Raw genomic sequence first — 22,630 nt, forward strand, 5'->3', positions numbered from 1 at the left:
CATAACATGAGGCCTTTTATGGCTCTATCTGCTCCCCACGGTCTGGGCCCAGTGGTAGTAGAGGGGTGACAAGGACTCCACATGCATGGCACTGAACTTCTCCATCAGAGTAGCCCCCTCCAAAACCACAAACATACACCGCACAAGTCACATGCGTTTAAACACAGGAGTCACCACAGCTTTGGTGAAAACTGGGGGCTACCAGCTTGCAGATAAGCTGTTGAATTCTACCTTAGGATGACACAGCTGATTTCACCCCCAGAGCACTGATGGGACAGGTATGGCAGACAGCTGGACCTGGGCACGGGGGAGCCACAGACCCCAGGATCTTGGGGAGAAGATCCACGAGCTGGGATTCCCAATGTTTAAAATACCTGATAAAATGGCTGGGCATGGTGGCTCACACCTGTAATCCTGGCACTTTGGGAGGCCGAGGCAGGTGGACCACTTGAGGTTAGGAGTTCAAGACCAGCCTGGCCCACATGGGAAAACTCCATCTCTACTAAAAATACAAAAATTAGCCAGGTGTGGTGGCATGTGTCTGTAATCCCAGCTACTCGGGAGGCCGAAGCAGGAGAAGTGCTTGAACCTGGGAGGTGGAGGTAGCAATGAACCAAGATTGTGACACTCCACTCCAGCCTGAGCAACAGAGTAAGACTCTGTCTCAAAAACAAAAACAAAAACAAAAACAAACCCCAAAAAACAAACCTGCACATGTACCCCTTGAATCTAAAAGCTGAAATTTTAAAATAAATAAATAAAAATACCTGAACAGCTGGACCGAATCTTCCCAACGCTGTCTTGAGGCAGCATCAGTGGCCTTTGCCCTGGTGCCTTAAGCTAAGGCCTCATGGCTTGCCAGGCCCTGTGGAGGGAGGATCCTGGCTGCAGGAGGCAGAGCAGGTGCCAGGCTGCACTTCCACATCAGAGAACACACAGTGCAGCAGCCACTTCTTTACTTTTGGACAGCAGGGCCAGGGCCCCCAAATCTGTGATTTTTTAAAAGGTCCTGAGGTGATTTTCATGCTCCATGAGCTTCGGGAGTCACTGAAAATGCGGACCAAACACGCTGTCTTTGGAATCAGAAAGATCTGGGCTCAAATCCCAGCTCTGTCACTCATTAGCTCTGGGACCTGGGGAAATAACTTAACCCCCTGAGCCCCAGTCTCCTTACCTGTAAAATGGGGACAATAATACCCACATCATGGAGTTACAACAGGACAGGTGCTTGAGCACACTGAGTCCCTCATCTTAGCGCACATCACACGCTGTAATTACTGGTTTACTGGTCTAAGTGTCCTGTGCCTGGACACACCTGGAGGGCAGGTGTCCTGTTTACTCTTTTATCTCCAGCGTTTAGCACAGGGTTTTTTGCCCTCAAGAGCACTCACTCTATTCACTGTGGAATAAATGGGTGTTGGGAGGATTGATAACATGTGGAAGGTGGCTACCACAGTGCCAACTCATGGGAGGCGCTTAACATTAAGTTCCCCTGATACATGACAATGTCCATTAAAAACACACACACAGGTAGTAGCTTTCCTCAGTAGGCAGTTCTCAGCCTTATCCCTGCCCCTGAATTAAATTATTCCACTTACAAGAATCCTATGGGAGCACACTGTTTAAGGACCACAGGCTGATGAAAGGCCACCACTGCTTTATTTCTACTGTACGTGTCTACTTTCAACAGCACAGGGCCATGGTCTCTTACAAGAGAAGGTGAAAAGTCTCCCTCACTGCTAAGCTCATGGTGTCGCTCAAAGCCACTCACCCCACAGACTGTCGTGGTCCCACAGCAGCCACTAATAACGGAACCATTTCTGTTCTCCTTGGAGTGGCAGTTGGCAGCGGCAAACAGGAAGTTGTCTTGAAGTAGGGTGTGGTTATGCCCTGTCAACATATGCGTACAGAGACACATACTTTTTTTTTTTTTTTTTCCCCTTTCTGGCCCCCTTCTCTCTCCCTTCTTTAGAAGCAAAAGGTCTGAGTTATTTTGGTGAAAACAAACTTTTTACATGATTTAAGATCAACCATCACTACCACACAAACAAAATCCCAGGACAGAAAGGGGCCTAAAACACAGCAAAGGGTCTATTTTCCTGCCACCAGTCACTCACTTGTGGCATTTAGTTAGGCACTGACTGTGTGTGTGAGTGGGTGTGCTTTTTCCCCTTTATTTCTCTGGGTACACAGGAAACAGAGCCCTAGCTAGAAACCAGCCAGACACGCTGCCCAGCATCCTAGTGAGCCCGTCAGTCCACCTGTGGGCCAGTCGCCTGCGTTGATTCAGGGCCTGCAGTGTGCACGCACTGGACAAGGCCCATCGTGGACAGGAAAGAAGGAAAAAATCAGGGTGCTAGTTTCAAGCAATTTGTACAGTTTGAATAGAAAGGACCCTGAACATGTCTTAACACAAAGTACATATAAAAACAACAAAGAAACACAATGGCTGAGTAGATAAGTGCACTGAGTAGATAATACAGGGACATAAACGTGGGGCATTGGGGTTGACACGCCGGGAAGGTTCATTGCAGCTGGCTTCCCGGTGCTCTGAAAGGTGTGCTAGAAAATTTTCCACTCCACTCCTTCTCAGGCCGGAGGCTGGTGCCTCCAGAAGGGCTGTCCAAAATAGACTGGTCCCCAACCCAGCCTCCTACTCCTGACCTCTTTCTGAGGCAGCTACTCTCCCCGCTCCCCGCCTCAGCCCTGTCTCGGCTCCAGCTCCAGCCCACAGACCGAGAGCACTGTCTATGCTAACACTCATCTTGCTAAATGGCTCGTGGGCTGCCAGCATGATCTGCCTGCCAGGATCTCTGTTCCGTGACCTGCGCCCAGCCCCACGCCGTCCTGTGTGGCCCTCGTGCCCTGCGCTCACACTTACACATCCCGGGGAGGCCGCCTTGCCGTTTGGATAAGGAGGCTGAGCCAGTGACACGCTGGGCAATGCGACTCGTGGTAGTAGATGTTTCCTGGCTCCTGGATGAGGGCCCTGGCCAGTCAGAACACACCACTTCCCCTTTAAGAGAGCACGCCCAGACGAGATTAGGGAAAGGCAGAAAGAAAAGCCCGGAACAGTCAGGGTTGTATCCTGAATTTGGCAGATGAACTTGGGTATTCCTGAACCGCACACACAAGGTGTGGTCAGAGGCAGCAGGCTCCTCAGAGGAGTATCAGAGCCAGCGCTGTGTGTGCAGGGCTGGGCCTTCCCGCAGCCCCGGAGCTGCTGTCTGTCTGGCCTAGGTCCCGGGTCCCGGGTCACCAGGCAGCCTGAAGACACCTCAGGCCTTCCCACTCCCTCTTCGCTCAGGGCCTGTCCATCTTGATAGGCAGAGTCCACTTCATTACCTAGCACTATGCCTTAGAGAGAGTAGAGACGTCATTATAATGATTGGAAAATACTTTTGTGGGTTGTTGGAACTATTGATTTAAGCAGGGAGATCTCATTTATTCTGGATATTTAGAAAGTTTAGTCCCTGATCTTGGCCAAGGACAGTAGCTTTGGAGGGGGGAGAATGCCTACCAAAACAATGGTTCACAAAGGCCACACGTTATATGAAATGTCCAGAATAGGTAAAAGCATAGAGACAGAAAGCAGACTTGTGGTTGTCAGGGGCAGGCTGGGAAAAGAAGGTGGGGGGAGTGACTGCTTAATGGGCACAGGGGTCTTCTTTAGGGGTGGTGGTTACACAACATTGTGAATGTACTCAATACCACTGAATTGTACATTTTAAAACGGTTAATTTTCTGTGATGCAAATTTAAAAAAAAAACAGTGGCAAAGTATGTTTTGCGCATCTTTGTCTTCTACTAGGACCTCTCCTGTGTGGCATCCAACATTTCTTTGTAAAACCTGGTTATTACCTGATGAATATTAAATCAACCTTAGCTAAGGGATACATGCCTTTTAGTAAAAAAAAAAAAAAAAATTAAACCTTTAAGATACAAAAGTATTCCAAGACTCAAAAGTACGACTTTCCTGGAGAATTTTGGACTGTGGGGAGACAGCACTCCCTCACGTCATGATCACACACTTCCTCTCATCACACACAAGCTAGGCAGAGCCTACTAGGCATTAGAGAGATTAGAGAGGGCATTATAATGACTGCCTATGTAAGATGGTCTCCTGTGGGGACCATCCCTTCAGCCACTTGAAAACATAACCAAAGCCAGAGACAGTGAGTCCCCCGTGGGAGAATTATTCAGGGAGAACATAACTGGACTTCTGGGTTCTTGGCTTCATTTTCCCCTCTTGTTGAGAGAGTTTCTTCCCAGAATTGAGGAGAATTCATCAGTTTCAGATTGAGAGGGAGTTGTGCTGGCTGGCAAAGCAGAACTAGTTTCCACAGTTCAATTTGTTTGGAATGTAGTAGGGGGGTGTCGAGGGGGTATAAACTGACCACCCATCTGACCAGCCCTCGTTTTCAGTCATTTGCAGCTTTGGCTGGAGATTGTCTGTTCCCAAGAGTTAGGCTGTGGGCGTTGTTCCCTGATCCCAGGCTAGCAGGTCAAGGGCCCCTGGGCACATTCCCTTCACCCAGGGGACTGTGGAGTAGAGGCCTTCTGGATGTTGCAATGCTTAGAAGAAACACAGATGAAAGGGCAGGCCCGAGGCCTGGGAACCTGTGTCTTTCCAGAGACAAACGTGAGTTGCTTTCCTAGTATCTCTGCAAAGAGTTCCAGGATGACCTGGAGGACAGAGATGGGAACAGCTACTCTTGGGCCAGCTCTCCCAGACCAATCTGGACCTTCTAGAGCATTGGCCCCTGCCTCTTGCAGCCCTGCTCTCCCTCCCTATCTCAGGTGCCCGTGTAGGCTCTTGGTAGCCTTACACCTGAGGTAGCCTAAGTTCTCAGCAAACATGTGGGTTAGGATAATAAGATGCAATATTTACTCCAGCTTCTGAAGAGCAGCAAGTTTAGAACCGTAACTCTAAATACAAAAACAGGCAGGTTCAATCTAATTTAAAAATGGGCAAAGGGCTGGGCATGGTTGCTCACGCCTGTAATCCCAGCACTTTGGGAGGCTGAGGCAGGTGGATCACGAAGTCAGGAGTTCGAGACCAGCCTGGCCAATACGTTGAAACCCCCGTCTCTACTAAAAATACAAACATTAGCTGGGTGTGGTGGTGCCCACTAATGACTCCAGTCACCAGTCATTAGGGAAATGCAGATTGAAATCACAGTGAGGTATCATTTCACACCCACTGGGATGGCTGTTAACAAACAATGAAAATAACAAGTCTTGGTGAGGAAGTGGGGAAGTTGGATCCCTCGTGCACTGTTGTTGGGAATGTAAAATGGTACAGCCACTATGAAGAAGAGTATGGCAGTTCCTCAAAGAATTAAAAATTGAGTCAGCACGTGATCACACGATCTAGCAATATCACTTCTGGATATATATGCAAAAGAATTGGTATCTCAAATGTGGGTATACCCACATTCATAGCAGTATTACTCACAATAGTCAAAAGGTGGAAGCAACTCAAGTGTCTATCAATGAATGAATAGAGAATCCTATAATGGAATGTTTTTCAGCCATAAAAAGGAAATTCTGACATATGCTACAACCTGGACAAACTTTGGGGACATTATGCTAAGTGAAATAATCCAGTCACAAAAAGACAAATAATGTATGATTCCACTTATATGAGGTACTCGAGATAGTCAAATTCATAGACAGAATGGCGGTTGTCAGGGATTGTAAGGGAGGAGGAATGGGGGGGTTATTGTTCAATGGGTATAGAGTTTCAGTTTTGCAAGATAAAGAGTTCAGGAGAGGGCTAGGGGCAGTGGCTCACACCTGTAATCCCAGCATTTTGAGAGGCCGAGGCAGGAGGATCTTTTGAGTTCAGGAGATTGAGACCAGCCTGAGTAATATGGCAAAACCCTTTCTCCACAAAAAATACAAAAATTAGCTGGGCATGGTGGTGTGCACCTGTAGTCCCAGCTACTGGGGAGGCTGAGGTGGGAGGATGGCTTGAATCCAGGAGGCGGAGGTTGTAGTAAGCCGAGATCACTGTACTCCAGCCTGGGTGACAGAGCTAGACCCTGTCTCAGAATAAAAAACAAAAAACAAAGAGTTCAAGAGAGGATGGTGCTGATGGTTGCATAACAATGTGAAGATACTTAATGCCACAGAACTGTACGTTAAAAATTAAGGTGGGTAAATTTCACGTTAAGCATATTTCACCACAATTAATTTTTTAATAAAAAAGTTAAATATAGAATTACCATATGGACCAAAATTCCACTCCTAGGTATATATCCAAAGGAATTGAAAACAGATACTCACACAAATCCGTGTCCACAAATATTCATAGCTGCTCTATTCTTAAGAGCCAAAAAATTGGAAACAACCCAAACGCCCATCCGTGGATGAGTGGATAAACAAAAATTGTGCTACATACATACAATAAAAGAATACTCAGCCATAAAAAGGAATGAAGCATGATACATGCTACAATACAAATGAGTCTCAAAAACATGATGGTAAATGAAAGAAGCCAGACACAAAAGATCATATATATATATATAGTATGATTCCATTTAAATGAAATGTCCAGAATAGGTAAATCCACAGATACAAAAAGCAGATTGGTGATTAGCAGGGGCTGTATGTGGTGGGGGAGGGGGAATAACTGCTTAATGGGTATGAGGTTTTATTTTGGAGTGTGATGAAACATTTTGGAACTAGATAGAAGTGGTGGTTGCACAACATTGCCAATGTACTAAATGCCACTGAATTGTTCAGTTTAAAACAGTTAGCTTTATGTTTTGTGAATTTCATCCAAATTTTAAAAAAGCCTGCAGAAAGTAAGAGCAAGGATAATTTACAGCAGAACAATTAGTTTCAAGATAACTGAGTTACCTTTAAAACCCTTTCTGAAATCACTTAAAGGAGGTAATTTTTAAGTTAAGGTAATTAAGGCAGCCAGCAGGATACAGCAAACAGGCACTCTAAGACAGCAGTTCCCAAACGCTAATGCTACCAATTTGGGTCCACAAAGAAGTGTTAATTTGTCTTAAACAATGTGATACATAAACACACACATGCATATACATGCACATGTACATACAGATTTTTCTGAGTTTACGTCCTCCCTACGTTTCTGCGTTAGGATCTCCTTTACGTATTGATAATGAAGATAGATTGGTTGGTGCTTTGTTACTCTTTAGGGGGTGTTGTTTTGGTTTTAGTGCCCTTACTTCATAAAATAAAACCTGAATTCAGGGCCAGGCGCAGTGGGTCACGCCTGTAACCCCAGAAATTTGGGAGGCCGGGGTGGCAGATCACTTAAGGTCAGGAGTTCAAGACCCACCTGGCCAACATGGTGAAACCTTGTTTCTACTAAAAATACAAAAATTAGCCGAGCGTGGTGGTGCACACTTGTAATCCCAGATACTCAGGAGGCTGAGGCAGAATCGCTTGAATCAGGAGGTGGAGGTTGTAGTGAGCTGAGATTGTACCACTGCACTCCAGCCTGGGTGACAGAGTGAGACTCCGTCTCAAAACAAACCAAAAAAACCCCTCTGAATTCAAACAACTACCACCACCACTACCAATGCCACCACACATAAACACACGCACATGCACACACACGAACACAGGCTCCACTAGCTATTTACAAATGGGACACTGAGGCACAGCTCTTCCTCTTGCCAACCTGATCGTTCATCCCTGATACAGCCGCCATTTCCACAAAGTAATCATCATTATCCCATGGACTCAGGTCTTAGACCTTGAAGTTGGGACTAACAGATTCTCAACAGGCAAGAAAAACCCCACAGGTAACCATTCTCTGCAGGCCCCCTTCTCCAGGAGTGCAGTCGCCATCCACACTCCTGCCCAGGGGCTGCCAGGCATGGCTTCACCGCAGGCTCCATCTAGGGCGGTGCATCAGGTAAGCAGTGTGCCAGATAAGCGGTGAGCCAGGTAAGTGTGCCAGTTTAGTGCCAGTTTAGTGGCACCTCCCGAGTTCAGTCCTGACTGTTGGAGAATTCTCCTTTATGCCAAGCTCCCATGTAATGACCACTCATGAATCCCATGTCTGCGTTGTGGGAGTCAATATGAACCAGTCTAATCCCTCTTCCATGGAACATCTTGCCAAATGTTTGTTCCTTGAAACTTCCTTCTCTCAGGCTAAACACCCTGAGATGTCTTCTTAAACTATTCCTTACAAAGCATCATTTTCATTACTTCCTGATCTCGGTTCTCTTGGCTGCTCTTGTTCTTCACAGACCATGGAACTCAGAAGGGAGAGCATTACAGATGGGGTCTGACCAGCTTCTACAGATCTGTTCTGGACATTATTCTCCTATTAATGCAGCCAGAGATCCAGTCTAGATTTTTTATTTCTGATAGCTGCCTCATCTCTAAGTTTTATTTCACACATTTGGCTGCCAAGCTGCAAATCCACAGGTATCCTTTAAAAATGTCATCTTGTTGGATTCAGTCTACTGCTCCAGTCTGTTGAGATGTTTTTGGAATCTGATTCATTAACATAATCTGCTCTCCCTCCCAAATCTACCACCTGAAACCTCGATCAGCCTGCCATCAACGCCAATCTTCTTCCAAGTGCTCATACACAACGTGGACGAGGACAGGCCCAAGTGGGCAACTCGATACATCCCTCGGTGCAACAGTGGCCTTTGAACAGCACTCTTGAGGTGTGGTTGTACCGAACCATGTGCCATTCAGGGCAGGTGTCTCATGTGGCCCACATTTCTTCATCTCCCTGGTAGGATCTCATGGGTGACTTTGACAAATGGGACTAAAGATAGGCCTCCTCTCACTGTTGGTTGTGAAGGTTAAGTGTGAAGTTCTTCAAGCAGGGTATTACACACAATGAGCAGTCCAACACTGCCTTTAGTACAGAGAAGAGATAATAATAATAATAATAATAACAATAATAATAATAATAATAAATGGTTTTCCAATTCCTAGACAAACTACCTTCCTTATTGGCAACCATATACAGACATTAGAAAGCTGTAATCTATAGAAGGAGCACTGACATCCAAGAGCTGGAGTCCAAATCCCAGCTCTCCTTCCAGAATGTCTATGTTCTGAGGTTAGCAGTACCTCCCCTCTCCAGCGCTATAGGGAAGAGTCAATGACATCAGGCATGTAAAAGAGGTTTCAAAGTTGAGTCAGACTATGCAAATATAAAAGAATAGTATGCTGATTACTGTTATAAATAAGTCAAGATACCATTTCCATTGGCAGAGACCTGCCTGTGAAGCCAAGGAGGAACCTATAGATGTACTCAGGCTGACAGGAGGAACAGGTCTTTCAGCACACAGCAGCTGGATTACTTTGATAATGAGATTCCTGATCTCCTCTCCTGGTAGCAATCATCTCTCTCATCTCAGACCAGAGCCAAAGCTGGCTTATAAAGAAAAAGTAGTGGGTCTTGCTACCATACTCGCAGAGAAAGCCTGTGGGAACACACTTTCTCTCCATGGTCCCCTTATTGAGACCAGGACCTGAGTATCAGCAGCAGGGAACCGGCAGGTGATGAAGGGCCCTGAGAGTTGCTTTTAGCTCCCCTATGGCTTGACCCCAGTCAGTCCCTGAGCTTCCATCCTAGATGGTGGTTTCTAAGAACAGCAGGCTTTAGGCTCTGACATTCTCAGGGCAGGCTCTCAGAAACCCTGTTCTCACTCCAGCTGAGGATGTTGGTGTCTTCACGGAATAAATGGTCTTGACTAAAAACCAATCTTGGAAACATTTTGCACAGCATGGTCAGAGGCCACCTGTTGGCCTTTAGAATCTCAGGATCAAGGATATCCCACAGCAGGGGAAGAAGGAAAGGAAGTGGCATGGCCAACCACATGCCTCTGAGAAGAGAGCAGCATTAAGATGGGAGGCAATAACTAATATAAATGAATTTTCCTCTCCTCGTCCATCTAAGGTTAGTTTCCCAACTTCCAGGGGGAATGAACACTAAGGGCAGATAAAAAAAAAACACAGATGCTCTCTGACTTACGATGGGATTATATCTGGATAAACCCATCATAAATTGAAAATATCATAAGTCAAAAATGCATTTAGGGGCCGGTCACAGTGGCTCATGTCTGTAATCCCAGCACTTTGGGAGGCTGAGGTGGGTGGATCACCTGAGGTCAGGAGTTCAAGACCAGCCTGGCCAACATGGTAAAACCCCATCTCTACTAAAAATACAAAAATTAGCAGGGTGTGGTGGTGGAAGCCTGTAATCCTGGCTACTTGGGAGGCTGAGGCAAGAGAATCCCTTGAACCCGGGAGATGGAGGTTGCAGTGAGCCAAGATTGTGCCATTGCACTCCAGCCTGGGCGATGAGATTGAAAGTCCATCTCAAAACAAACAAACAAACAAAAATCACGCATTTAATACAATAACCTAACTGAACATCATAGCCTTAGCCTACCCTATCTTAAATGTGCTCAGAACATAACCTACAGTCGGGCAGAATCCCCTAACACAAAGCCTATTTTATAATAAAGTGTTGAATATCTCATGTAATGTATTGCATATTATATTGAAAATGAAAAACAGAATGGTTACATGGGTACTTAAAGTACAGTTTCTACGGAATGCATGTCACTTCTGTACCATCTTGAAACCAAAAAATCGTAAGTCGAATCATTGTAAGTCAGGCACCGTCTGTATCTATATGTAATTGTTGGCAAGTCACTGAGAGATTTATGCCAATGAATCTATTAACAGATCAAGGAGTTGGCCCAGAAAGGAAGTGGGAGCGAAGGGGCCCAGAAGGGAAGGTAACAATTCCTGACATAGTTTCTGGAGCCTACTGGTCCACAAGCTTCCCTTACTCAACCTACCCCTAATAAGAGTCTCTCTCGAGACAGGTGGGCTGCCACAGTCACCTAAGAATCATCGTAAGCCACATGAAAGCTAATTCAGACTTTCATAGCCACTGATAACTTTTAAACATATTCCTGTCTTTCTCTTATTGCATTTCCTTTGACTATGCACCCACACAGAGATGGTGCCTGGTTCTATAAACTGATGCATGAGGGGAATAAACTCACAGATGAATCTGTACCCCATGGAGGTTCCTGCAGTGTTCTGATGCTGAGGCAGGACAAGGCTTGGTCGATTGGTGTTATGGGTTAAATTTCTCCACTTCAAACTTCCTATGTTGATCTCTTAATCCCTAGTACCCGAGAATATAAGCACATTTGGAGAGAAAGTCTTTGAAGAGGTGACTAAGTTAAAATGAGGCCATTAGGATGGGGCCCTAATCCAATAGGATAGGTGTCCTTAAGGAAGGGACGACAATGGCACAAGTCCAGAGGGTGGATCACATGAAGAGGCGGCAAGAGGGCGCCATCTGCAAGCCAAGAACAGGCCTCAGGAGAAACCAAACTTGCCGGCACCTTAATCTTGGACCTCCAGCTTCCAGAATTGTGAGAATATAAACTTTGGTTGTTGAAGCCACCCAGGCTGTTTCATTTTGTTATGACAGCCCTATCATACCAAGACAATTGGTTCACCTAAAAACCACGCAAGTTCACCAGATCAGGGAGAAAAAGTATAGGATGGAGGCAGAGGCCTAGGTGCAGCTCAGATGCACCCTCCTCCTTGGGCTGTGTTTCAGAGCAGTGTGACAGAGCAGGAATGCGGCCTGGCTTCAGTTACCTGCACGAGAGCACTCTTTCATGCATTTCCACTGACCATGAGACCCACACCACTACCTCACTGACAGCATACCCACTCACCCCAAGGCTTTAGTCATACAAAGAAAAGAGCCATTCTATATTGTTCTTCGGTGCTCTCATAATGTTTAACCATGCCTTTTACTTAAAGAATTCCAGGAACTGGACTTAAGAGATCCAAAATATGGAACCAAGGTTGTGGAGTGTCCCACCTCAGGAAGGAATGCTGAACAACTGATTTACAGCCTTGTTGTTGCCGGCCAGACCACCAGGTGACCCATGACTCAAGATAATCATCACAACCAGATACGTTGACTTGCATACCCTACCCCTCACATGCTTTGCCCAGCCCAGCCTGCATACCCTACCCTGATATCAATTCCTGTACTTCGCCTAACAAAAAAATCCCAACTGGGGCCGGATGAGGTGGTTCATGCCTGTAATCCCAGCACTTTGGGAGGCTGAGGCGGGTGGATGACTTGACTCCAGGAGTTTGAGACCAGCCTGGGCAACATGGAGGAAACCCCATCTCTACTAAAAATACATAACTTAGCTGGGCATGGTGGCACGTGCCTGTAGCCCCAGCTACTTGGGAGGGTGAGGTGGGAGGATCACCTGGGTCCAGGAGGTAGAGGTTGCAGTGAGCCGTGATCGTGCCACTGCACTCTAGCCTGGGCAACACAGAGCAAGACCCTGTGTCAATTAAAAAAAAAAGAAATCCCAATCGGCTCTTTTTGGAGGGTCAGTCAGGGAATTCTCTTTCTCTCTACCTTACGCCCAGGAATAAGCTCCAATGAAGCCTTGTCTGGGAAGACTCTTTTGGCCTCATATCAATTTCTATTGCCCGGAGAGCCCAAGAACCCATGGTCAGTAACAGCAAGGTCAAGGTGGGACAAATCTCCTAATCCCTGACAACTGGCAAAGTCTGCCTGCCCTGAAGACCTGAAGCTGAGGTAGTCTACAAGTACACAGAGCAGGTGTGAGTAGCTGGTCTGAAAAGGTATGACTCCAGGCCATAGTCTGGGAGTGACTAACTCCTTTTATCAGCTTACTTTCTTGTTTCACCTCTTACCCAAAAAGTAATCTGATTACTGGTTCTAATTAATGTATATGTCATGGCTGTTGTTCCAGAAAAGACAAGACCCTGGGGATGAATGGACTAATGGCAAAGTGAGGTCGCTGTTAGTAGACTCCCAAAGGTTTGACGAAATTAGACCATCTGGCTCAGTGCTGCCTTTGCCTGGGAATTCACTGGTCTCTAGGTTCTGCCTGGGTGCCTTGGTCTTCCCGGGGTGTAGGGTAGACAGAACCACTTCCCTGGGGCCAAGAGAGAAGGAGTGGGCTCACAAATGCTCACTGCTGCTAAGGGGCCCAGCCGCTCTGGATCAATTACTTTTAAATAGCAGCTATGTCACTGGGGCTGGGGTGGAGGGAATAATCAAAGTGAGGAAGGAGGGTGTTTCTAAGATATTGGCAGGCCAACGTCTGGAGGGCCTGGGAGGGGCAACGTGCTCTAGGAGACAGAGCTGAGGGGCCTTTACTTTCCCAAGGATGGCAGGGTGGGAGGGTTTAGCTCATTCAAATGCAAAAGCCTTTCAGTATTTACTGCCACTCCTCCCAGCTCCAACATAAAGGCCTATAGGTTCTCTTCACATCTTTCCATTCACTTGGGCTGTGGGGGTGATTGACACAGCTGGGGGCAGCCCCCATAATCATTCCTAGCTGAGATGCATACAAACCAACACACACCTCAAGCTTGACACCTTCCGAAGGTGGGCCTAAAGTCCTCCCGGTCCCAACCAGACATACAGAGGAGGCACGCGGAAGTGGAACAGAGGCCCCACACACAGGGGCAGATTTGAATCAAATTAGAACAGAGAGTCCCTTAGCATCATGTCATAGCCAGTTAGCCCAGAGCAAATGGGGGCATGAGGAGGCGAAGGTCCAATGGATCATGTCCGAGCCCGAGTTTTAGCTTCTCAGCTCCCCTGTATGAGCCGGGCCCCAAAGCCAGGCTTTTCCTACTAGGACCAAAGGGCTGGACTTGGCCCCCACCAGCTTAGTGGGGCCAGTGTGAGAAAGCACAGGACACACTCCAAACGTCAAAGGCCTAAAGCAAGGAAGCCTCATCATTATTCTCTGCAAGGTTAGAGGAGACAAGGCACTTCTTTTTTTTATTTTTGAGATGGAGTTTCACTCTTGTTGCCCAGGCTGGAGTGCAATGGCACGATCTCGGCTCACAGCAACCTCCGCCTCCTGGGTTCAAACAATTCTCCTGCCTCAGCCTCCTGAGTAGCTGGGATTACAGGCATGTGCCACCATGCCTGGCTAATTTTTGTATTTTCCGTAGAGACGGGGTTTCTCCATGTTGGTCAGGCTGGTCTCGAACTCCCGACCTCAGGTGATCCACCCGCCTCGGCCTCCCAAAGTGCTGGGATTACAGGCATGAGCCACCGTGCCCAGCAAAAAAAAGCATTCATATGAATGAGAGAAACATAGAGGAGAAAAGAAAGCCTCTCTTGGCAGCACTCAGCAGTTAGAACTATGTCAAGCCTCAGCCTAATGGTCACATTTACCACCTTGGAAATTTCCGTTTTCACTGTACGTTCTCATTCATGTGATGCTGGGGGTGGGGGTGGACCCATCTGTGTGGGACTCAAGGTCCTGGATCTAAGCAGACCCGCTCCTCAGAAGGCCTTCCGTGAGGCCTAAAAGATGTTTGTCGTCTTCTCCTTCTTTCTCGATTTGTTTAGTTTAAAATATTTAACCCGAGGCACAATGAAGTGTCTCATTTACAAGGTTCTCCCGGACCATTAGACTGGGACTCCACACTCATTATGCTGATGAACGCGCTACTTACTCATGCAAATTCCAGGAGCAGCAGACTCAGAGATGGGAGGTGCTCAAGGTACGATATCAAGGGCTGATTTAATTACACAGCCATTCAGTGGGCCAAGCACGGCAATTTTTAGCCAACTGTTCTAGTAAATATTATGAGAAACCCTTTTATAGAGTGCTAATTCTGGCTTAGTGTTTTCGCTAAGCTTTAGTTCTTATTCAGACATGCACACGGGTCCCCAAAGATGCTACCACCAGGCCAGAAAATCACACAGATAAAGCATGAGCCCGTATGCCATCTTGCAGTCAATCATCCTTTTAAAAATGTTATAAATGTCTGCATATCACTGTCATTTAGGTGGGAACAAACTAAGGTCCAGTAACTTCCCTGTGTCTGTTCTTCCTCCGTCCCCCTCCCCCATGACTCTGAGTCCTGCAGACCAGCCCTTGGGCATGTTTTGGGTCACCAAATGCCACTGCTCCTGGGAGTTTGACAAAACAACCACTGTAAACTCATTTCAGACGTTTGAAACAATACCCAATCACTGCATCCACCCTCGAGGAGCGCCCCAGAGGAAATGGCATCATTACTTTCATTTTACTCCGTTTGTGAACGACTAAAGGAAAACAACACGTCCTAGGACTCTCCAGAACGTTATCAAGTGACCCCTAAGAAATTAATCATCAAGAGCTAAAATAACCCTCTGCTGCACATACACCGCTGTTTCTCTAAGTGGAGAAACAAATTTCACTTTCCACAGTTGGAACAGAAACTCTTATGCATCCCGTTTCTTCAAAAAAAAGTCTATAAATAACCTAGGATCAGCAAAATTATGCAAAACATCCTGCTAGAAGAAGAAATGTAAACTAAAACCACTTACAGAGAGACTCAGGCTGCCAACTTAATCTGATGCTACGACGACTGTAAACATGTTGTACTTTTGGAACCTGAAGCGATCCACATTAGCACGGATGTCAGTAAAAAAAAAAAAAGAAAAAAAAAAGAGAGAGAGAAAGAAAAAGGAGGAAAAAAAATCGCAACGACTAAACAACAACAAAAGCCCAGCCCCAAACAGAGCAACGTGATTCGGTATTCTGCACGGTGCACAGCCCGACGGCTGACCAGCTGCAGTCAATACCAGCTATCCGCGCTTGCATACGCCAACTGTTTTGACTACAGGCACTTGTTAAACACAGAGTTTCAGGTCCTACCAGTTGGACACCAGAAGTTCATAGAACTGACCCAGTGCCAAGAACAACAAGCACAGAAAGCGAACCGGCTGCCTCGTGCGGGTGTTTTTGTTAACTGTTTATGCAAGCCCCAGAGCAATTGGGTAACAATTACGAATAAAAAAGAACTTAAATTACAAAAGCAAAAGATTACCACCTTGAAGGAAATGTAGATATTGGCAGCTGAAGGACAGACGTCATGCTACTTTATTGGTGGGGTGGGTGGGTAGTTTTCAGAGAGAACTGGTTGGGGGAGGGGGAGGTGTCACATGACACACTGCGGTTATTAGCAGAAGGAACTGGGTGCTTCCTTGAAGCATCTCTTAGAGATTGACTTAGATTTTGCAAATGTGGAGGCTTTGCTGCACATCTGGGGGTGATGGCAGGAGCACTAGAATTTGTCAGTTGGTAAATCCCATATGAGAAGAAAGGGACATGCTGGATGAATCTTTCCTTCCTTCCTTCCTTCCTTCCTTCCTCCCTCCCTCCCTTCTTTTTTTGAGATGGAGTCTGGCTCTGTCACCCAGGCTGCAGTGCAATGGCGCTATCTTGGCTCACTGCAACCTCTGCCTCCTGGGTTCAAGCGATTCTCCTGCCACAGCCTCCTAAGTAGCTGGGATTACAGGCATGCACCACTATGCCTGGCTAGTTTTTGTATTTTTGGTAGAGACGGAGTTTCGCCATGTTGGCCAGGCTGGTCTCGAACTCCTAACCGCAAGCAATCAACCCGTCTCGGCCTCCCAAAGTGCTGGGATTACAGGCATGAGCCACCACACCCAGCTCTTTCTTTTTTAGAGACCTTTTGCTCTGCCACCCAGGCTGAAGTGCAGTGGTGCCATCAGAGCTCACTGCATCCTTGAATTCCTGGGCTCAAGCGATCCTCCCGATTCAGCCTCCTAAGCAGCCACACCACTGCATTTGACTAATTTTTAAATCTTTTGTAGACACGGAGTCTTGCCACCAGGCTGGTCTCAAACTCCTGGCTTCAAGCGATCCTCCTGCTTTGGCCTTCCAAAGCACTGGGATTACAAGCATGAGCCGTCATGCCCAGCAGAAACACTTCTTAAATTGCTTATTTTAACAGGCTTTTCCATTTTTCCCAGAGTGCATCAAGCAGTATCTCACTGTAGGATCAAGAGAATTAGCCAAATAAAATTTTAGTTACCTGAGGAGTTCAGAAAACAATTCCAAGAGAACCTGGGTGTGGACGTAAGAGTGAGAAATTTTTTTTGTTTTTGTTTTAAATAGAGACAAGATTTGTCTCTTGCCCAGGCTGGAGTGCAGTGGTGCCATCATAGCTCACTGCAGCCTTGAACTCCTGTGCTCAAGGAATCCTTCTGCCTCAGCCTCCCAAGTAGCTGGGACTATAGGTGTCTGCCACCATGCCTGGCTAATTTTTACAGTTTTTGTAGAGACAGAATCTCACTATGTTGCCCAGGCTAGTCCTGAACTCCTGGCCTCAGGCAATCCTCCCGCCTGGGCCTCCAAAGTGCTGCGGTTACAGGCTTGAGCTACCGTGTCTGACCGAGTGAGAAATTTTAAATTGCTGGGTGGACTTAAATCTAATGCCCCATCCATCCATCCATCCATCCATCTAATTTGAAGAATAAAATGTCACCCCCTTCCCACTCCACAGGTTTTGGGGAAAGTAATGAGTAGGTAGAAACAGGCTGTTTGGAAAAGCCACTGTGACTGTGGGCCAGCTTCACCTTTGTTTTGGAGAGCAAAGGTTGCTCCTCTGGTTTCGGGGCCACCAGCGCCATGGTGGTGAACAGGAACCCACATAGTGGCTTTCTCTTTCCTCTCAAAGTAACCCACATTTTATTACCAACTATATATAGAAATTGTTTCACTGGGATCTGAAATGGAGCCACCCCGGAGTGAAATGCAGCAGTTGCCTGACACATTACAGGAGAAGAGCAAAGGCAACTTAGCACATGCAAGACCAAGGAAGGAGCAGGGGAGGAAGAAGTTGGGAGCAAGAAGTCTGGGGTGGGGAAAGGAAGAGGGTGGAAGGGATGCAGCAAGAGAGAAGTTTCAGGTCCTGAGGGAGAAGCGAGCCTTTTTTTTTTTTTTAAAGGCAGAGTCTTGCTCTGTTGCCCAGGCTAGAGTGCAGTGGTGCCATCTCGGCTCACTGCAACCTCCGCCTCCCGGGTTCAAGCGATTCTCCTGTCTCAGCCTCCCCAGTATCTGGGTCTACAGGCACATGCCACTGCACCCGGCTAATTTTTGTATTTTTAGTAGAGATGGTTTCACCATCTTGGCCAGGCTGGTCTCGAGCTCCTGATCTCAGGCAATCCACCTGCCTCGGCCTCCCAAAGTGCTGGGAATACAGGCGTGAGCCACTGCGCCTGGCCGAGAAGTGAGTCTTCAATCAGCCGTGTCCTTGGGGTCAGCAACCGTTAAAGTAGCCCCAGGATTTCTGTGGGTTAAAACCCCACAGTTGATGTCTCTTTCATGCACATTACATTATTTGACCCTGTGAGGTGGGAAGGGTGGCTATTATTACCCCATTACAAAGGAGGGAAACGGGGTTCAGAGAAACCTGTGACTTTCCCAAGTTACACACCCAGGAAAGCTTTCTGATATCCAATTCTGGGTCTCAGCCTCATGGCCGATAATGTACGCTGGTGTGCAGCTTCATTATTCACAAAGCAGCTTAAAAGGGGCAGACTTTATCATTCCCATTTTCACAGGCAAGTAAACTAGGATTTGGAGAGGCTATGTGATTTGGCCAGGGCCACACTGCAAACCACAAACAGCCCTAGGTCTTCCAACTCCTGGCCCAGCCCTCCTTGCTTCCCTCTATGGCGCTTCCAGAGAAAACAATGATAAAACTAAAAAGGCCAATGGAGTTGTTTGACTCTAAAAGCACAAACTCAGCCAGGCACGGTGGCTCACACCTGTAATCCCAGCACTTTGGGAGGCTGAGGTGGTGGATCGCCTGAGGTCAGGAGTTCGAGACCAGCCTAGCCAACATGCTGAAACCTGTCTCTACAAAAAATACAAAAATTATTCGGGTGTGGTGGCCGGTGCCTGTAGTCCCAGCTACTCGGGAGGCTGAGGCAGGAGAATTGCTTGAATCCGGGAGGCGGAGGTTGCAGTGAGCCGAGATCACACCATTGCATCTCTACTAAAAATACAAAAATTAGCCGGGCGTGGTGGCCGGTGCCTGTAATCCCAGCTACTCGAGAGGCTGAGGCAGGAGCATTGCTTGAATCTGGGAGGCGGAGGTTGCAGTGAGCCAAGATCACGCCACTGCACTCCAGCCTGGGTGACAGAACAAGACTCCGTCTCAAAATAAATAAACATTAAATAAAATAATAGCACAACATCGACCTCAATTTTCTCAACATTCCCTGTCTTCATGGCTTTTCTAGTGTTTCACAGTGAATGTGCCTAACACGGAAGGGTTCCTTTCCACAGTGTGAGGGGAGCTTCGGACATCTGCACTCCAGAGCTACTATTTCAATGGAAAACAATCGTCTTGATCCAGTTTGCACCCTGTCCTTTGATTTGATCAGTTCACCTAAATGCCAACCCCTGATTCCTTACCAAATCCTAGTCTAAGAAGCAGCGAAGTGGAATGTCCCAGCAGGCCTGACAGCAGTACATTATGAAGCTTATATGTCCACAGTGCACCACTGCACATGTAGAGGGGATCTAGCTTAGCACATGGTTTGGTGGATCGCTTCTCTAACAGGTGTTTCAAAGTTAGGCCTTTGCTGAGTTCTTTGCAACAGAGGTCCCTGAAAATATTGGACCAAATGTAGGTTTCCACTGTCATGTTCCCTTGCCCATGCCAACTGGACACACTCACAGCTTAATCTGGGCTGATATTACTATTATGTGATACAGGCTGAGCAGGTTCACTGCAGGCGTTGGGCATTTGCTCTGAGGGACAGGGTGGTGGGTTACTGCCGATGGCCAGGAGGTTTGCAGGCAGGGATGAATGGAGGTGTTTGTCAGGAAGCGAAGGCTTGGGGCCAGGATCAGAGATGTTGAATGTAGAAGGCAGAGGGGAGCCTGTTAGGACCCGATGGTTAGGAAGTTACAGAACGTTCTGCCACCCCCTTACGAATCTGCCTGTCACACTTCTTTCTCCCTGAAAGTACAACACAAGAAAACATACACCCGAAGGTCAGGGAAGTTGCATGTCAAGGTGGACTTCACGTTGACTGTTATGAAGGTCATGAAGACTAATGAAATCTACGTGCTCCTGTTGACTGGAAATGCTCTGCAGCTTGGTGGGAGGTATATGTAGTGCTTTCCACTGCTAGTGAATACTCACTCTCAAGGGGGTTTCTTTAGGTGGTTTTGGTAACCAGAGGACATTTGCATTCACGCTGCCTGAAAGAATATGGGTGCTAGGTGAATCAGAACAGTCTTGGCAGGGAAACTCATTTGCTTGCAAGATATAAAGTGAGGAGAATATTTCCACGTAACATGTGACTTCTCTGATCATAGAGCCCCACCCATCCACCCCCACTTTTTTTAAGCCAAAAAGAAGGACACATGATTTGACAAGCATTGGCATAATAAGGAAAGATAGGGTAGCCTATTTAAAATCAGAACTTCTGAAAGTCCATGAGGCCTAGCCACTGAACTTGTAATATCACATTAAAGTGCGCTAATGGAGAGATATGGAACATTAGCAGGAATCTGTTGTAATTAGTACTGGCATGCTTAACCAAAGCAGTTCCACCACAAACAAGACAAACGCTGTTTTGCTAATGCAGACAGAGAAGGGAGTTTGGAAAATGCTGGAGAGCTCAGTACATCCACCCCATGGAGGATGAAGCTGGGTATCGGGGGACCTGCCCCGAAAATCACGTAGGTTCTTTTCTACTTTCCTAAGTGTCAGCTGGCTTGAGAAATAAAGGGACAGAGTACAAAAGAGAGAAATTTTAAAGCTGGGCGTCCGGGGGAGACATCACACGTTGGTAGGATCCGTGATGCCCCACAAAGCCACAAAAACCAGCAAGTTTTTATTAGGGATTTTCAAAAGGGGAGGGAGTGTGCGAATAGGTGTGGGTGACAGACATCAAGTACTTTACAAGGTAATAGAACATCACAAGGCAAGTGGAGGCAGGGCGAGATCACAGGACCACAGGACCGAGGTGAAATTAAAATTGCTAATGAAGTTTCGGGCACTATTGTCATTGATAACATCTTATCAGGAGACAGGGTTTTGAGATCAACCAGTCTGACCAAAATTCATTAGGCGGGAATTTCCTCTTCCTAATAAGCCTGGGAGCACTATGGAGGACTGGAGTCTATCTCACCTCTGCAATCTCGACCATAAGAGACAGGTACGCCCCGGGTAGGGGGCTAGTTCAGAGACCTACCCCAGGTGCGCATTCTCTTTCTCAGGGACGTTCCATGCTGAGAAAAAGAATTCAGCGATATTTCTCCCATTTGCTTTTGAAAGAAGAGAAATATGACTCTGTTCTGCCCGGCTCACCGGCGGTCAGAGTTTAAGGTTATCTCTCTTATTCCCTGAACAATTGCTGTTATCCTGTTCTTTTTTCAAGGTGCCGACATTTCATACTGCTCAAACACACATGCTGTACAATTTGTGCAGTTAATGCAATTATTACAGGGTCCTGAGGCGATATACATCCTTCTCAGCTGACAGGATTAAGAGATTAAAGCAAAGACAGGCATAGGAAATCACAAGGGTATTGATTGGGGAAGTGATAAGTGTCCATGAAATCTTCACAACTTATGTTTAGAGACTGCAGTAAAGACAGGCATAAGAAATTACAAAAGTATTAATTTGGGTAACTAATAAATGTCCATAAAATCTTCACAATCCACGTTCTTCTGTCATGGCTTCAGCCGGTCCCTCTGTTTGCAGTCCCTGACTTCCCGCAACAGCTGGGGCCCTGTGCCCATGCCCTGGATGTTTATACTCCTCTGAGCGAAAGCAGCCACATGACTCCATATGTGGAGGAGGAAGCTGGGCAGGGACCAGCATGGTCTTTATACATGGTCTGGACATGTGGAAAACTGGCCAAAAAGAGGATGGAGCCAACACAGGATGGAGACTGAGCTTTCGGGAGATACAGAGGCAAGGGAAGCATGTTGGTAGCTGTGGGGGCTACTGGTTGCAGGCTTGGCTTCAATGCTTGGGCTCTAGTGCCTGACATTGCCATGCAGACTTCCCAGTCATGTCCGCACTCAGCTCAACACGCCTCACTTGTGCCCTGTTACCTGGATTCACAGGGACTAAGCCAGTCTTGCCTGATCATACCTGCAACTAGATTTTGGCTTAATCCTTTGTGATGTGGACCCACAAACCAAGACATTGTAACTGATGTCACAATGTCAGTTTTGCATCGATGGGGCCACATATGCTAGATTTTTCTTTTGAAAAATAAATTTTTTGAGACAGGGTCTTGCTCTGTCACCCAGGCTAGAGTGCTGTGGTGTGACCATTGCTCACTGCAGCCTTGACCTCCTGGGCTCAAGTGATCCTCCCACTTCAGCCTCCTGAGTAGCTGGGACCACAGGCATGCACCACCATGCCTAGCTAATTTTTATTTTTTGTAGAGATGGAGTTTTGCCACGCCGCTCATGCTCGTCTCCTGGGGTCAAGTGATCTGCCTGCCTCGGCCTCCCAAAGTGCTGAGATTAAAGGCGTGAGCCACCGTGCTTGGCCATACACCAGATTTTGGGGGAGAGTGAGTATCAATGTCAGCCAGCCTTAGTCAGTACTGCATTACAGTTTGAAAGATGACTTTATGGTAAAGGTCTTAGATGTGGGTTGACTGGAATCCAGACCACTGGACTGAAGTTCCCTGAGGGCAGGTTCTGAGTCTCAGCTACCTTTGCAGGCTAGCCAGAGCATAGAAACTTTGCTATGTGTTTTAAATACGTGTTTTGCATGAACAAATGAAG

At 46.9% G+C, this 22,630-nt stretch overlaps 1 protein-coding gene across 21 annotated transcripts in view; it reads right to left on the reverse strand.

Moving 5' to 3' along the window:
- The window catches only part of ATXN7L1 (ataxin 7 like 1), a 266,375-nt gene that overhangs the window by 67,283 nt on the left and 176,462 nt on the right, over positions 1–22,630 (reverse strand). The window contains exons 1-2 of one of the 21 annotated variants that reach the window (XM_063725770.1): positions 2,882–3,729; positions 1,772–1,890 (exon numbers count right to left, since the gene is read on the reverse strand). The exons of 16 other annotated variants lie outside the window; for them this stretch is intronic. Coding sequence is in view for 3 of the 5 variants with exons in the window: in XM_054560610.2 (XP_054416585.1) it covers positions 768–813 (46 nt within the window). In the remaining 2 variants the exon portion in view is untranslated. Of the gene's footprint in view, positions 1–767; positions 1,723–1,771; positions 1,891–2,881; positions 3,731–22,630 lie in introns of those variants that run through there. 4 more of the 21 variants (XM_054560610.2, XM_063725772.1, XM_063725768.1 and 1 more) reach the window with 4 other exon arrangements.

Source organism: Pongo abelii, chromosome 6, assembly GCF_028885655.2.
Source record: "Pongo abelii isolate AG06213 chromosome 6, NHGRI_mPonAbe1-v2.0_pri, whole genome shotgun sequence".
Classification (NCBI taxonomy): domain Eukaryota; kingdom Metazoa; phylum Chordata; class Mammalia; order Primates; family Hominidae; genus Pongo; species Pongo abelii.